Below are 18,139 nucleotides of genomic sequence, written 5' to 3' on the forward strand. Positions count from 1 at the left end.
TTCAACATGTTCTGTGGAGTGTCTGCAAGACACTGGAAGATCAATGTAGAAGCCAACTCTTCAGATACCCAGATATTGTTTGTGGAGATGAGTAGCAGAATATATAGGATGCTAAACAATGTTTCCCCAATTTTCTATTGTCTGTGTTTGGATCAGAAGGGCTTTTGTATTTCTGTGAAAGTCCTAACTTACTAGATCACTTTCAATGAACTTTGATGCATTCAATACATTTTTTTTTTCACAACCTTCTCTCCTATAAATCCAATATTGTTGCTTTGCAGAATTAACTTATAATAATTGATGAGTTCTTTCTTTTTCTTTCCCTACTCGGACTTCAACTGAAAAACGCTAATGTAACCTGTCAGAACTGTAACCAGGAGTGGAAAAGCTAGCTGGAACCTTTTCTTTCATGAAATGGCATTAAACAACTCAGGTACAAGAGAACAGTTTGGTAACATAAGCATTGTCTCTAAGGTTACATTCTTAATTTTTTGGGCCTTCCATTAAAAGCCACCGTATCTTTGACCTGAACACCAGTATCCAATGCAATCCTGTGTTCCTCACTGGGATAGCGTCAAAGACCAATTCTACAGCCAGGACTTCAGACAAGGAATCAGGGAATGATGCAACTCCATCCACCCAGAGCTTCAACAAGATTAGATGAAGCGAGACGTTTTAGACCACCTAAACATTGCATTTGACATGAGGACAGTCAGTAAAATCACCGAGACATACCAGGAAAATATCATTAGCTGATGCGAAAATCTCGAAATCATAAAGTTTAATAATTGGCATGGGGCAGAACGCATGTTAAAGCTCTGTTGTGCACAGTTCCTCCACCCTTTGTAATATGGCAATGAGAAGTTACAAAAAGAAAGGGGAACTGAAGCATCCTTTTCATGTTAAGATGTGGCACCGCAACAGTAAAAAAGCAGCTCACTATTAAGAACACACATTGAAGTGAACAACAGGCTAGAACGGAGCCAAACCTATTTCATCAGTCCAAAGATAGCATGGTATTCAAAACAATAGAAGCAGAAACAAATCCTAAGATAAGGGCAAATAGATTGCAGATAAGTTACCACACAAAAATGAAGTTAGGACAATGATGAACAAATGCAACAGTTAATCATCACTTTATTGTATGGGTAATGCACTATCCATTGATCATATAAAACGTTTTGTAGCCAGCAGATAATAGCATGAACATAGTATTGCAATCTATGGACATGAATAACCTAAAATCCTGCACCTACTTTTCTGAGCAGAATTCTTAACCGAGTAAAATTCTGGTTACTACACTTATTCAAGTAGTATTATGGTCATGTATACTACAACTTGGGCCAAAAAGTTAAGAGATTGAAAAATATGCTGAGATATGAACTGGATGTTAAATAGATGGCTGCAGGCAGAAGATGAAAAATAAGCTACCTACCTGTTAGCCACCGCTAATCTGCATCTTCTTGATGAACTTGCTGTTATAAACTATTTGGTGATATAATTTATCTCAGATACTAAACAAGAATTAATTGCTTAAATAACTCAACTATAAAAGCATCAATAAGAATCAGTAACACAATGTCTTAATGAAGAATGTTAAACATCAAGAAAAGGCTGATCATCATTCCCAAAAGGCTGATATTTTTCTTGGTCAGAATGGATAATAAGGGCTACAAATGGACAGAAGTGGGCAGGCCAGAGAGAGAAGCAGGGACACCACACAGTTAACCCAAACCTAACCTAAGGCCTGAATCAAGTAGACAGGTACCAACAGGCCCACATTTCCAGCACAAACCAAAACAGATTCGACCTTTATGCCTCATTTACCATGGTGTCAAACTGCACCACTTGTGCGTCAGCAAATGCAAGGACTGATTAAGTAATAAGCCAGGAAAGACATAATCCTCCCTGAAAAATGGTTTACTTCTTATGTCCCAAAACCTGCCAGACTTGGACATCCTATCAGTCCAACCTAACCCACTTGTAGCTCTTCAAATAAAAGTAAAGAATATGCATGAACATCTTTACTTTCAGGCAATCAGGCCATCTTAATTGCAATTCTAGCAAAAACCATATGCCAAGTAGCCACCCCACTCCCAACATTGTGAATATTATTGCTATTGATCAGATGTTACAGGCATGCATTCAATCACTGCAAATACACAAAGTTATGATGATCAAGTTTAGTAATTAACGAACATGAACATATAAAGCACAAAATGATGCCCACAAAGATACCTCTGCATCAGTTGATAGGATTGATTCTCTGTCAACGTCTAGGTGACTATTTGCCCTCCTATATATAATAGGGAGTGTCAATGACAATGGCAGCACTAAAAGTACCTATGAAGAGAAAATAAAGACAGGTACCTGGGCTTCTCAGACTTTGCAAGATGTTTGGAGAGTATAGAAGCCTGCATTAGAATTGCATATTAAGATTCCTTTCAGGATAGAATCACTTCATTATGTAACAGAAGACTCAAAGAAAAGCATTGGACCATGAAACCAAATGATGTATAGACCTATGTCACATGGGTGCCGGTACGGGTGCGGAGCAATTTCAAAAATTTTGGACACGGGGACACGGCTATATATGTGTATATATATTTTTAAATATATATATATATATAACAATAATAAGACTCGGTCAAAGTTGTGCCCATTAGGGGACACAGCTATATATATATAGAGAGAGAGAGATCTATTTTTTAAGGTTTTTATACGTCTTTTGCCCTAAAAATGGACAAAAATAGACTTGGTCAAAGTTGACCGAGTCCAAAATGTGGACGGACTCAGCCCCGGTCCGTTGACCGAGTCCGACACTTGGTTGACCGTGTCCGAAGCCGCACCTGTGTCGGGGCGTGTCGACGCGGGTGCATCGACCTTATAGCCGAGTCCGTGTGACTTAGGTATAGACATTAAAGAGTTGATATCTCCATGAAGAACAGCATATGTATCGCCATCAACTGATAATATGTGCAAAATCTTTCATGGAAACTGTATGAATATCTAGGAACAAACAAAAGACCAAATGGTCAGCTAAACATGGATATTCTTGGTGACACATCCATCACCCTAAATTTATTTGAACTGGCTTCTCAAAAAAAAATTATCTGCATTGACTGTTGATTTCACCATTATATAATCCGTCTATGAAAATATTAGACAAGTAAACTCAAAGATAATAATACCATGTAGATCATTAACTCTGTGTAGTGGAAAAATTACCAGTATCATCAATCTGAAAATTGGTCAGTGTCTAACAAGGGCAGATGATGTAGGCCATCCATTGACAGTTATGCTCGTTGAGGATAGCACACCTAAAAGATGAGGGGTAGTAAATCTTTGACCATTGGCATTAACTACACAAACTTCCTTTGAGCAAGTGCGTGCATATCTGGATTTTAGTTTGTGCTGACCAACACTTTGGACATGTTTGTTTCGCCCTGTGAAAGTGCAAGAATCAGAACTTCTGTGATTCTAGATCACTTTCACAAGACTTTCACAGGGCTTTTCAAATATGAGAACATTTTCCCTGTGATTCAAAATCCATCTGTGATTTGCTTTGTAAGCTGTGAATGTTGGTCAGTGGTCACAAGTCTTATCCCGTGACCAACTTTCACAGAGAATTGATTCTCAACTGAGAATCCAAAAAATGTGGACAAGACAGCGCTTTATAGACGTTGTAGTTCAGCACTAGCTATTAGGCTTCATAAATCGCCTAAATGCTCTCCCACCTCCATCCTGCATGCTCTGCCTCTTCCTCCCTCCTGCGTTCACCCCCTCCAGAAGGCAGCTCCAGACATTGAAAGGCCTCTCACCTTGCTGGAAAAGTAGGAAGGTGTCTTCCTTTTTTTCTTTTGTGTGTGTTTGTGTGGAGCACGCGAGAAAGGGATCTTTGGCAAGCTCACTCTAAGCAGACAGCGCTCAGAACCAGCCTGTGAAAGAAGGGTGAGGGGGAAGCTAGATCGCAGATGAGCTGAATGTGAACAAAAGAGGGATTGACAGCAAGCCCCTTTATTGCTCTGTCTTTCTTTTTTTTTGGGTTTTGGCTTTGTTGAAGCTGGAAAGAGGGGAGAGGTGGGAGCTTGCACACCAGAAAGTGGTTTCCAGAAAGCTGAAGCTGAGCAAAAAAGGTCTTGGGAGCAAGCCCTTTTCACGTTTCTTTTTCTCTTTTATGGTTGAAGCGAGAAAGAAGGTTGAGGGGGAAATCTCCGAGCTGACTGTGAACAGAAAGGGACTTGCCAATTGCCCGCAAGCCCCTCTCCTGTTTTCTTTTTTTTTCATTTTTGTTGAGGTCAGAAAGAAGGGGAGATGGGAGCCTACTTGCCAGTTTCCAGCAAGCTGAAGATGAGAAAAAGAGGGAGGTGGGAGCTGAGATCTGATGATCTGCTGTTTGAATCAAAATTCAGAGTATGTTGGTTAATACTGAATATGGCTAAAGAGTTACAAAACAAGGTTTTAACATGTAAAAAATGCTAACGGATTGGATCAGACCCAAATCAAAACAAAGCTCAACTTTAAAATCCAAATGGATAGGATTACATCTGAATCCAAATAAAGATCTGCTTTAAAATGTTGATACAGATCCAATCCATACCCGAACATATTCAAATGGGTAAATCCCAATTTGATCCAATTTAGAGGCTTGATGAAGTTTTTGCTTACCTAACATTTCACAAACATAAGAATGAGAATTACACAGAAAAATCACAACAAAAAACAAACATGAGAAGATTGTGTTTCAGAATGTTAATCGTGTGAATATATTCCCAGGGAAAAAACTCACCACTGAAAAGCCTGTGACTAGAAAAAACATACCCTTTGTTTCTTTACAAATTTTTAACTACTTTGCTATCTTTTATATTTGCCACCCTTAGTTGTCAAAGGCGGCGCCTAGGCTTTTTTTTTGAAGATTTTTTTTTGTTTTGAAGACATCATTTATTTTTTTCTTCAAGAAGAAGATAAGACATGTTATTTGTCTATTGCTTGTATTATGTCTATTGTTGAGAAGAAGAAGAAAACATATTATTTGTCTATTGCTTGTATTATGTCTATTGTTGAGAAGAAGAAGACATTATTTTGTCTATTGTTTGTATTATGTCTATTGTTGTTGTTAACTTTTTTGTACATATGATTTTATTTTTTGTGTATTGTTCATTCACATTGTTAGTTGTATGGTTTGTTTATTCAATTGTTATTTTATTCTTAATTTGTTTGAGCAGGTTAAGGTTACATAATATAATTGTTTTACAGTGTTAAACAACATATTATTTGTCTATTGCTTATTATTGATTGATTTTATGTTGTATACATGTTTCTTATTATGTTTTTTTATGTTTTTTTTATTTTGGGTACTGCCTAGGCCCCGCCTAGGCCTTTTTAGGGGCTCTCCGCCTAGCACCTATGACAACTAAGTTGCCACCACCACAAGAGAAAGGAGTAAAGAAAACTAGAAAAAGGTATTATCAAAATTAGACAAGTATTTTTATTTAGTTAAGATATACAACAATGAGAGAGAGAGAGAGGCTTTATGAAGATCTTATCATCTTTATCAAGATAAAGATGACCCTTTATCTTTCTTCTGAACTAAATAAGCTAATATTCTGAGAATATGGTATCAGTAGAGCCATGAATTTGTTGTTGTTGTTGTTGTTGTTCTTGTTCTTGTTATTATTATTATTATTATTATTATTATTATTATTATTATTATTATTATTATTATTATTATTATATTTCTGAGTCATGAGAACATGCAAAATGGGTCTAAATGGGTTTCCCAGAACCTTTTCTGTAATTCTGGCCCCATAGATGTATTCAAGTTTCAACAGTTTTTTATGACCCTCGCCGAAGCGAGGAAAACCCGTGTGGAGCCCCACGACCATCTGCCTTATGTAGCCCACCTCTGAAAGCTACGGACACACACGTGAGCCAGTAGGGCTTGATCTGGCACCTTCATCACAGCACCCTTTCAACCACCCCGCTGGCCATGCAGGTGACCCTGTGGTTGTATAAAAAAATCACTCACTTTTATCAATATGTACATATATAGGTATTTATATATGTATGCATGTATGTACATATACATACACATACATGTGTATCTGTATGGGTGCTTCTATTGTGGTATTGTACACCATAGCTTCTGGCGGTACATACTTCATTTACATAGATCTAATCTCCAAAAGCAAAATCTAACCTTTGGATCACATTTAACATGTTAAATTTACTATTTTCATGTGTTAAAGTTCACTCAACCATAATGTTCTGTCATTTTTAACCATCCATATCTTCGCGAATTTTGAGCCATTGAATATTTACCATCTAAAAAATGGAATCTTGTGGTGCATGAAACATGAGAAAATCTTTTAACATAGTAAATAGAATGTACTAAAGTAACTAAACACACCTGCACGGTTAGATCCAACATTTGGTAGCTAGATCTATAGAAACAAGAGTGTGTAACAGTGTTATCAAAAACGCGCATCGCCTTTAATATATATATATATATATATATATATATATATATATATATATATATATATATATATATATATATTTTACAACAAGATTTCTGAGACATATATTTTCCAGTTATTTCAGTTATGTAATCAGTTTCTTAGTATATTACTATATTTTAACTTTTGTTGGTTAATCTCATATATTTTTCAGTTATTTCAGTTATGTAATTAGTTTCTTAATATATTTTAACTTTTGTTGGTTAATCTCATATATTTTCCAGTTATGTAATCAGTTTTTTAGTTACTTTTATATGTTAATCTCATATTTTTTAGAATAATCTCATATATTTTAACTTTTGTAGGTTAATCTCATATATTTTAACTTTTGTAGGTTAATTTCATATATTTTCCAGTTATTTCAGTTATGTTATCAGTTTCTGAATATATTTTAACTTTTGTTGGCTAATCTCATATATTTTTCAGTTATGTAATCAGTTTTTAGCTACTTTTATATGTTAATCTCATATTTTTTAGAATAATCTCATATATTTTAACTTTTGTAGGTTAATCTCATATATTTTCCAGTTATTTTAGTTATGTAATCAGTTTCTTAGTATATTTTAACTTTTGTTGGTTAATCTCATATATTTTCCAGTTATGCAATCAGTTTTATAGTTACTTTTATATGTTAATCTCATATTTTTTAGAATAATCTCATATATTTTAACTTTTGTTGGTTAATCTCATATATTTTCCAGTTATGTAATAGGTTTCTTAGTATATTTTAGCTTTTGTTGGTTATTTTCATATATTTTTCAGTTATGTAATCATTTTTTTAATTACTTTTATATGTTAATCCCATATTTTTTAGAATAATCTCATATATTTTAACTTTTGTAGGTTAATCTCATATATTTTCCAGTTATTTCAGTTATGTAATCAGTTTCTTAGTATATTTTAACTTTTTTTGGTTAATCTCATATATTTTCCAGTTATGTAATCAGTTTTTAGTTACTTTTATATGTTAATCTCATATTTTTTAGTACTTATTTGAGATTTTCTATTTCTTTTTGGTTGTTATTTCATCAATAAAGCATTTCTTTATTTATTTGTATTTTTAGATATTTTTTTATAATTTTTTTAAAGTTTTAAAAAAAATTGAGGCTTACGCTTTACGCCTCAACGCTTTTCACAACACTAGTGTGTACCACCATGCTCTCTCTCTCTAGAAAATTTACACGATTTTCATGATGATATCAAGATATTACTACAATATATTTAGTCTATTGATTTTAAAGTTTTTCAATTTGCAGCATCATTTAGAGTTTTCCTTTTGAATGGAAAGCATTTGCAAACACAATAAATGACAAAAAAGAAAAAGAAAATCTTTCATCCACATGCCAACACACACACACATAGAAGCTGATTAAGCTATGGCACCTGCTTTGCTTACTAAAAGGATATTACAGGTACGACTGCTCTCGCCTTTGGCAGGAGAGGTGCTTTAGTCACTTATCAACCAAACCTACAGGAAGCTTTAGCTTACTGCGCGTCGGAAGATAAAAAGCTTCCGGATGAGCGAAATGCAGGAAAAAGAGATTTTTTATTTACAAGAAACATGACAGTGTGGTATATATATTTCAATGAACTGAATTCACCCAATTCAATTTTCTCAAAGTTAGAAAACACCAGCTGTTTATGCAACATAACACAATATTAATAAGTCAAAGAAATAGAAGCTTTTTAGCATTACACTCACAGATATGACGCAATATTGATTACAATAATATGATGTCAACTTCTGCTTGAACATCAATTGGGAAGTGTAAGCCAAACCATCTAAAGACAGATGTACAGTTGAAAACTTGAAAAAGACAAAGTAGATATTTTCTTTGGTCAAAGCAGCCTGAACCCATCCAACTCTGCAATTTAACTAGCTAGGAAAGGCAAAACATTTACCTGCTCTTGAATGATGCTCCTAGCCTCAACAAGTTGAGCTTCAAGCTCCAGTTCTCTCTCACTTGCTTCAGAAGTGACCTCCGCACCCTTTTGAGCATCCTGAAGTTGAATCATTCGCTCCTTCACAAAAGAACACATCAGTTGTGGTTATGCATTTTAAGTTTGACTGATCATGAAGTGATAGGGATGGCAGTGGACTGGGGGAAAACGGGGCCCCACCCGCCTCGCCCCAATTGAACCGGGGATGGAGGACATGAAACGGGGATGGAGGCGGGGGTGGAGGTTAAAATCAAAACCCGTGCAGGGATGGAGGCAGGGATGGACTTACGCTTTCCCCCGCCCTGCCCCCAATCCCCGTTAGTAAAATAACTAAAATACCTTTAGGGATGGCAATGGACAGGGGAGAAACGGGGCCCCACCTCGCCCCGTTTGGACCGAGGATTGAGGACATGAAATGGGGATGGAGGTAGAGATGGAGGTTAAAATCAAAACCCGTGTGGGGATGGTGGCAGAGATGGAGGGCAGAATTTTGAGACGGGGAGGGGGTGGAGACCTTGTCCCCCGCCTCCGCCCCAGTCCACTGCCATCCCTATGAACTGATAGGTTGCCAGAAGAAGCTAATCAACTTAGTAAAAATCACAAATTCAATATGGAGAAAACACAGTGATGATAAAGCACCTTTATAGAAACCATTTTTGTTCGCAGACTCTCCTCAATCTGATCTCTTGCCATGTGAAAAGGTAGATTAAAAACATCCTGAAAGTAGGAGCATTGGTAACAAAGGCATCAAACATTAAAATTCAATATGTGCACCAAAGCAACAAAATCTATAGGAAGAATCTAGCTTTGCACATAGGATTAGAGAGAAATAATACCGTTAGACCACCTAATGGTGTCGGTGGAGACTGAGAATCAGCCCCTTCATTAAGAGCCACGTTCTGCTTGGATAATCCATTTGGTGCATTCAAGAAGTCACGCATGTCCATCTGTACATCGAACAGCTACTTGTAAAAGATCAAATATCAACCATGAGGAAGATTGATAACAGTTTCATAGTAACCCATTCACAATATTGCCTACTGGTTACGAATAAAAGATCCATCTGCAAGTAACCTTCAGCAAACTATATATGTATAAGAATGTCTCCCAATATACTATTCAAGAAGACCACACAAAATCTCAATTTTACATGTTTGATACATTTGTTTGCATAACAAAGCTAATATAACATATAACATATAACTGATGCTTAGCCAATCTTCTGAAAGTGTTGACTTATGTAATATGGATGCCTAAATGAGCACTTTATGGATACCTAACATCAGTACATAACAAGAACTTCCACGTGATGTTATTTCCATGTCACTAATCATAGACAAAGGGCATTGTGACGACTGCCATGTTTTATCATAGTTTTGACTCTTTCTAACTACGAGAAGTTATCATCACCAAGCTTTTGTCTCGTCTACATTAAATGGGCCTTACGAGTTGACTAACTTTTTGTGTGAACTAAACCTTGAGCCACTCATATTCTTTCTTGTCACATCTTAAGGCCTGCCTCCTAATCTTTAATCATATCTCTCTCTCCCTTCTCCAAGTCCCTGCACCTTGTATCATATTACATTCCATGAACATGAACATTGCAGCTTCTGTTGGCCAAAGGACAATGGAATAATGGGATCCATACAACTCAAGATTTTTTGAGTGCTTGAAACTTGTAGGCTTAAATTCGTTAATAAAGCTGATAAGAAGATATTACAAGTTACATATCTAAGCAGTAAAGAATGACATGATTGCAATCAGCAGTCGAAAACAACAATCTGCAATGATGTTTCATGCTGTTAATCACTGGAGATCTATAATTGATGCAATGCAAAGGTCATATATGGTCTGAAAAGACAAAAAGAATAACCAATAAAGAACTGTCTTAGTTGTTATCTTTTATGAAAAGAGAGTATATCACAGATAATATAATGAAAACAATGCCATACAAAATCAGACATGTGGCAGAAAGTTGTTAGTTTAATTATTCCAAAGAATAGTAGTAGAAATTTATAATATCGCAAATTGAAAATGGCAAGACTGCAGAAATCAATTACATCAGAACATGGACACTGCTAACAACCAGCCACATTCATGTCCAACTCTTCTTGAGACCAAGACATCCAAAATGCTTTTGGCCGCTCTTAGTCTTTTGCTCATAGAGTATGAAGTGCATTTAAGCTTTGGACACTCCACATAGGTTTTCAACATTTACAGAAATATATGGTATGAACATTCTCTTCGCAATTTTAGTTTCATCCTTCGTTATTTTTATATCAAAACATGTTCTTTGAAATTCGCTTTGTTAATTTTCACTAAAATCAGAAAATCCAGAATGATTGAAATTTGTCATCATAAGATCGCATTATTTTATGTGAAAAACCAAACAGAAATTTATGAAATGTAATGTAATCTTTACTTACTAGTCCCTTATGCCATAATTACTTGTCTCACTCACTTTCTCCCTTCAGAGTTCGAAGTTTAAACATGCCTAGACATGTTGAATCTTGCATGTGCTACCTCATATCCTGTTTTTTCAGACTCAATGTATCTCTAACTCCATACCCAAATCAACACTAACACCTATGCCCTTGAGCATGTAACATAAATATCCCATTAATATTGAAACTGAGTTCAGCTAATAAGCTTCCAAGAAGGCATACATACATAGACAGACAAAGGCAGGTGACTTTCAATGTCTATCAGCTTTTATGCACTCACTCATTTTCTGATTCTGATACAAGCATAAACATATGCATATACAAGAGTCATCACACTTCATACACTTAATAACTTAACCAGAGCGCTACCATCGAATGCTCCCTGAAAAACTAACACTCATTTCATATTGCAAGACAATTATTAAAATTTGAGTTCAATAGGGGACACTAGATTTGGAACAAAGCTCTCTCTAGGTAAACAATGGACAAGCAGCAAAGAAATGCATGTACATATCAACCTGAACTTTACAAAGAACGTATCCATTGGTCTGCTAAAACCCTATTTTTATATTGCAAGCACCAATCAAGAATCCACATTGGCAAATCAACACTGTCAAAGCTTGCCTTGTCACAGAAGGACTGACACTGCAGCTACTAGAAACATGAAAAATAGCTGATTAGACATCCACTCCAATCAATTGTAGCTGGATTACACTTTGAATGTGCTAATCTGTCATTTGCTCTAGCTTCCAACAGGAAACATTCTGGTGATTCCTTATGTCACTTAGAGCACTTTTGGTTGCTCCTTTAAATAATGATTCTGAATCAATGTGATTCAGAATCACATGGGTGAAAATGTGATTCTGAATCTCACACAAATTAGAAAGTGACTCTCATTTGCAAAGGCAAATGAGATTCAGTTTCTCACAGGTTACCTTTTTATGTTTGGTTGAGAGCCCATGTGATTCTGAATCACATTGATTCAGAATCATTCTTAAAGGAGCAACCAAATGTGCCCTTAGACATGGGCACAAGTAGAGGAAATGACATGGATATGCTTGGTACAATGCAAGAGTTCAAGCTAAAGCAACAAAGCATGAATATAAATATCTCAGTAAATTTCTGTCTTTTAAAGTCTTAGGTTTAACAGGTGTTTGGCCATACGATATACTATTTTATAGGCATAATCTATATGCTAGACAGCAATATCTCTAAGAGTTCTCTACTCTATTTATTACCTGCATTGAACGTAATAATGCTCGAAGATCTGCATTCTCTGCCATTAACTCTTGCTTCTTCACCTCATATGCATCAACCTACCAGTAGCAAGATAAGAGCTAAAAAAATAATAATAATATGACGTGAACTAAAGGAAAAATCATATATAAACTTTTCTCACAATCATTTTGTAGAAATCACTATCAGCTTTCTTCCCGTTCCATGTCCCGCGTTGTCGGCCTTCTTTCTGCATAAAAAAAATCATGTGAAACCATGGTAACTTCATACAATCATTAAAACCATTGTTTGTGTTTATAGATACATTCTAAGCTACCTGAAGCAGGTTCATTATTTCCATGCCTGACCTAGATTCTTTCTTTTTCTCCATCAAGACTTGATTTAACTTTTCCTGCACAATGACAAAATGCCATCAGCCACTTGCAAATAACAGGTTTTCCATTTTAAGAAATTCTCCTGGAAATAACAGCTCCATCCTATACATATATGATAAGCATGGTAAATTTGTGAGGGTTGTACCTGCAACTTTACATACTCTTTCTCCCTTTTTTTCATTTCATGTATTTGCTGAGTGCGTACTTGCTTCAATACGATTTGAAAATAGATCAGAACCAACAGTTTATGATGTTACAACAGTCATCAATATAAAGTTAAAGATAACAAGATCTCTGTGTTGGCAAGCACAATAGATTATAAATATCTTTTCGAGGAAAAGAAGCCAGTAGGACATGTCTTATTGGCTCAATTTGATGAGAAATTCAGCACCTGGTTTCCAATAACCATCCTTTGATACTCATCACGCTCCTGTTGCAACTTTTCAATCTGGGCCTTAAATGTGGCTGCTGCTTTAGCTTCCTGATCAACCAAAAATTTAGGATGGTGTGTTAACAAAAGATATTGTAACAAATGCTCACAGGATTCTATAACAGGATAACTGAAGATGTGAAAGCACAGCATAGCAACTAACCGTGCGTGTCAATGTGGCTATCTCTCTGTCCTTGGCAGTCAACTGTGCTTCAAGCCTCTCAACCTTAGCCTCTAATCTTGATATATCTGATAGTAATCTGGAAGGGAAATATAATGCATGATGTTAAGAGAAAAAGATTAAACAGATTCCGTCAATTATATACAGGAATAGACATTCAGCTACACCAAATTAAGTCCAAGAGAACAAAGTAACAATAAAAAACATCTTACCATATTAAAACATTCAGAAATGACCTCTCCCTTAAACCAGAATTGAATTCTAAGAAATATATTAATTGGAAATGGCAACAGCAGTGATGCAGCGAGGGGATCGGCTTTCAGAAGCACTTGAAAGTTGAAACGAATAGCATGACTCCCACACCATGCGTTGCTCAGAAAATAATTGGAATAACCACCGAAATTGATGGTGTTGGGTTTTCTTTATTTCAATATGCACTTCAATCGAACAATAGGATGATCTTAAATTAAATAGAAACAAGCAATAGGAAGGAATAAAGAACAAAGGGAAATCTGCTAGAAGAAAACAATTCAGAAAACAAAAGGCTGCTGCAATCTCCAATCATCTTTGCCACACGCAACCCTAGAATAGGGTTTTTAAAGGCGTCAACTGGATCCGGGTCTCGGGTCCGGTCCTAGACCCGAGACGTCTTCTCGTTGTTGTTGGACCTGGGACGCTCGAACCTGTGCTCATCTGGAATAAGTACGCAGGGGTACACCATCCCTGCGTCTTGGTACCATGTTCTGAGTCGGATCCACTATGTGGGTCCAATCCTCAATCCCATCATGCATGCTCAGTCCCCTGCCTGAGTCAGGCTGTATGGATCTGGGTCGATCCTGCTCAGGAAGAAGTCAGCTCTGACGACTTGTTGTCCCCACTGGAAGCATATAGATCAGACACATTGAAGATAGGCAAAATGTGTCAATCTTCAGGCAGTTCAAGAAGGTAGGCATTCGGACCCAATCGCCGAATAATTTTGAAAGGGTCATATTTCTTAGGACTCAACTTGCCATAAGTACCCACTAGAAAATGCTCAGGGCGCAGGTAAACCCATACTAACTGACCGACTTGGAACTGGACATCTCGACAACCTTGGTCTACGAAAGCTTTGTAGGCTTCGTAACTTTCAACAAGTTTGGCTCGGACTTGTCTATGAATATCACGCATGTACTCAACGGCATCAAACGCGTCTGGGGATGGGTCTAGGAGACTGGTCACAAGGGTTAGATCTACTACATGAGTAGGTGACCGACCATAAACCACTTAAAAAGGAGACTTGTCCGTGGACCGGTTGATGGAGTTGTTATATGCGAACTCGGCTTGAGGCAAGACTAGGTCTTATGTTTTGACATTCTCGTCTCCAACGAGACTCCTTAACAAGTTCCGTAGGGTGCAGTTCACGACTTCGGTTTGACCATCGGTTTGCGAGTGATATGCACTGCTAAACTAGAGCTTGGTTTTCAATAAGGCCCATAACGATTTCCAAAAATGGCTCATAAAACGTGTGTCACGATCTGAGGTGATCATGTGAGGCAATCCATGAAAACGGGCCACGTCCTTGAAGTAGTACGAGGCTACTAACGAAGCATCGGTAGTTCGCTTACACGGGACAAAGATAGCCATCTTGGAAAATCGGACAAGCACAACTAAGATGGAATCAAAACGGCGCGAGGTTCTGGGAAGACCCACAATAAAATCCATGGACACATGTTCCCAGGGTCGCTCAGGGATGAGCAACAGAGTATACAGACCACTATTCTGATGACGACCCTTGGACACCTGACACACTCGACAACTATGAACAAACTTGACAACATCTTTGCACATTTTGGGCCAAAAGTAGCGTTCATCTAACAAAGCGAACATCTTATCATGTCCAAAATGCCCAACTAGTCCCCCTTCATGTAACTCAAAAATCAACTAGAGTCTAAGAGAGAATGCAGGTACACATAACTTGTTAGCTCGAAAGAGATAACCGTTATGTATACTGAACTGTGGGTCAGTTGTGCTATCAGGGGAGAGGCACCCTTCCCAAACCTGTTGGAAGTCGGGGTCCATTGGGTACAACTCCTTGCACTGCTCGAACCCAATGACCTGTACTGACATAGTCACCAAAAGACTATTCTTCCTGCTAAGTGCGTCAGCTACCTTGTTCAGAGTACTTGATTGATGGTGAATAGTGAAAGTGTACTCTTGCAAGAAACTAACCCACTTGGCATGATGGGCACTCAACTACTTTTGACTATTCAAATTCTTTAACGCCTCATGATCTGTGTACAAGACAAACTCCTTATAAATAAGATAATGCCTCCAATAACGAAAGGTTTGTACCACGGCATAAAACTCAACATCATAAGTGGAGTACTGGCACCTGGCTTGGGTCAGCTTTTCACTAAAGAAAGCATTGGGTCTGCGGTTCTGACTCAAGACTGCACCAATTCCTACTTTAGAGGCATCGCACTCAACCTCAAAGACTGCGCTAAAATCAGGAAGGACTAAGACGGGGGCACTAGTCATTTTCTCTTTGATAAGCATGAAGGCCTTTCCCGCGGCAGGCGTCCAGTGAAAACTAGTCCCCTTTAGGCACTCCGTGATAAGGGCCATGAGGGTGCTGAAGTTTCTCACAAAACGACGGTAGAAAGTGACTAACCCGTGGAAACTCCAGATCTCTCCTATAGTCTTTGGGGTAGGCCAATCTACAACCGCACGGACCTTGGCGGGATCCGCCTTAACTCCGCCAGACGACACAATAAAGCCCAAAAACACAACACTTGACGTCATAAACTCACACTTTTTGGCATTGACATATAACTTTTCCCTCCTTAAAATCAATAAGACCTGACTCAAATGATCAGACAAAGACGAGCTATAAATCAAAATGTCATCAAAATAGACAACGACAAATTTTCCTATACAAGGACGCAATACTTGGGTCTTTATGTTCATGAAAGTACTTGGGGCATTTGATAACCCAAATGGCATGACTAACCACTCATACAATCTATCACGTATCTTGAATACCGTTTTTCATTCATCCCCCTCTCGAATACGGATTTGGTGGTACCCACTATTTAAATCAATTTTGGAGAAAATAGAGACACCAGCCAACATATCAAACATATCATCCAAACGAGGAATGGAAAAACGGTATTTGACAGTGATGTGATTGATTGTTCGGCTATCAACACACATGCGCATGGACCCATCTTTCTTAGGGGTGAGCAGGGCGGGTACGACGCAAGGGCTCACACTCTCACGAATAAACCCCTTTTGCAGCAACTCATGAACCTGCCTCAACAACTGGGCATGCTCGGATGGGTTCATGCGATACGCAGAGAGGTTAGGGAGACTCGATCCCAGGACAAAATCAATAGCGTGTTGAACCACCCTCATCGAAGGTACACCATCAGGAAGGTCATATGGCATAATGTCGCGAAACTCCTCAAGAAGAGGGGTGATATCCACAGGAACGAACAAAGACATATTCATCAACGACTTAGCCACCAGGGCATAACAATAACCATCCTCCCGACAATGGCTCAAGAAAGACCGGTAAGAGAGGCCCGCGAGCCTGAGAACTCGCTCAGGCCTATCCACAGTGAGGAAATTGGTCTCCTTGATAGGGAGGAAGACTAATTTATGGACCTTAAAAATAAAGGAGTACGTATTCCTACGACCATCGTGAATGGTCTTGCAATCAAACTGCTAGGGGCGACCCAAAAGAATGTGACACGCACTCATAGGGGCTACATCACACCACACCTCATCATGGTAATGCTCCCCCATGGAGAACCAAACTAAACAACGTTGGGTGATGAGAACCTCGTTTCCTTTCTTGAACCATGCCATCTTGTATGGTTGGGACAATTTCTCCATTTTCAAGTTCAAGGTGGACACGACACTCTCGGATACCATATTCTCACACGCACCAGTGTCGATAATAACATCACACGCATGACCCTCACAGTTGCACCAGATTCTAAAAATGTTGTTCTGCAACCATTTTACAGGGGTCGACTCTCAGGGTGCGTTCAAAACATGACGGATGGACAATAAATTTTCGACGTTGCCGTTGAACTCTACGACTTCCCTCTCACCCTCTTCCTCAACCAATGACTCACCCTCAGACTCAACAATATCCTCGACGAGATGGGCGTTCTTGTTCACGGTGAGGTACTTGGACGCGACATGTCCTAACTCCTGACACCTAAAACAACGGATGGTAGACTCACTAGGTTTGGCTTTGGATCGGGTATTGTATGCAGGTCCGGACTGGTCGGGTTTGCTAGGGTCTATTCTAGGATTGGACTTTGAGTCTTCTTTCCTAGGGGAGCTTACTCCCCTGGTTGGGAAACTCGACTTCGGTCGAGTGAACTGGTCACTACGGGAGGTCCTATATTCCTGCCTCCTTTTCAATTTTTCCTCCACATTCATGGCATAACTGCTTACCTGATCCAATGACTCGACTGTGACACAACTGAAATCATCAGCAATAGCAGGACGAAGACCAGAAATATACATCGTGACCTGCTGGTAGGTGGTCTCCTCGATCTGCACTCGCAAGGATAGACGATGAAACTCAGCAGTGTATTCCGCCACAGTACGGGTGCCTTGACGCAGGGTCAGGTACTCCTTGTAGGCTCTCTCAACGTGGTTCGATGGCACGAACTTGGACTGCATCTCCTCCCATGACTGTATGCGCTTTAGTCCCTGTCGTTCCCTCGACCTCTGCAGCTCAACCCACCATGTATGCGCTAGGCCCCTCAATCGGGTGGATGCTAGAGAGACACGACGGTGCTCAGCTACAGTGTGGTAGTTGAAGAAAAACTGTACGACATAAGCCCAGTCGAAGAACTGCTCTGCATCGAATCGTCCTGCGAACTCCAGAAGGTCTAGCTTCACCCCGTAGGTGGAGGGGTGCTCTGGTGCTCTGGTGCTCTGGTGCTCTCTGCTGACGAGTCTCCACCATTCCTGTAGGATATTCGTTCCAGAAAGCGTCATCATCCAACACTGCT

At 38.6% G+C, this 18,139-nt stretch overlaps 1 protein-coding gene across 1 annotated transcript in view; it reads right to left on the minus strand.

The window, feature by feature from the left end:
• Window positions 1–389: 389 nt before the first annotated feature.
• LOC149837296 (Afadin/alpha-actinin-binding protein) overlaps window positions 390–18,139 on the minus strand; it is a 63,296-nt gene continuing 45,546 nt past the window's right edge. The window contains exons 7-18 of the mRNA XM_090008008.1: window positions 13,107–13,203; window positions 12,905–12,994; window positions 12,659–12,721; window positions 12,456–12,530; window positions 12,303–12,368; window positions 12,142–12,219; window positions 9,296–9,406; window positions 9,099–9,176; window positions 8,421–8,540; window positions 2,371–2,414; window positions 2,239–2,296; window positions 390–684 (exon numbers count right to left, since the gene is read on the minus strand). Of these exons, the coding sequence (XP_089864134.1) occupies window positions 676–684; window positions 2,239–2,296; window positions 2,371–2,414; window positions 8,421–8,540; window positions 9,099–9,176; window positions 9,296–9,406; window positions 12,142–12,219; window positions 12,303–12,368; window positions 12,456–12,530; window positions 12,659–12,721; window positions 12,905–12,994; window positions 13,107–13,203 (889 nt within the window). The 3' untranslated portion in view covers window positions 390–675. The remainder of the gene's footprint in view (window positions 685–2,238; window positions 2,297–2,370; window positions 2,415–8,420; window positions 8,541–9,098; window positions 9,177–9,295; window positions 9,407–12,141; window positions 12,220–12,302; window positions 12,369–12,455; window positions 12,531–12,658; window positions 12,722–12,904; window positions 12,995–13,106; window positions 13,204–18,139) is intronic.

The sequence above is a fragment of the Nuphar pumila genome, chromosome 5 (assembly GCF_984573655.1).
Source record: "Nuphar pumila chromosome 5, dmNupPumi1.hap1.1, whole genome shotgun sequence".
NCBI lineage: Eukaryota > Viridiplantae > Streptophyta > Magnoliopsida > Nymphaeales > Nymphaeaceae > Nuphar > Nuphar pumila.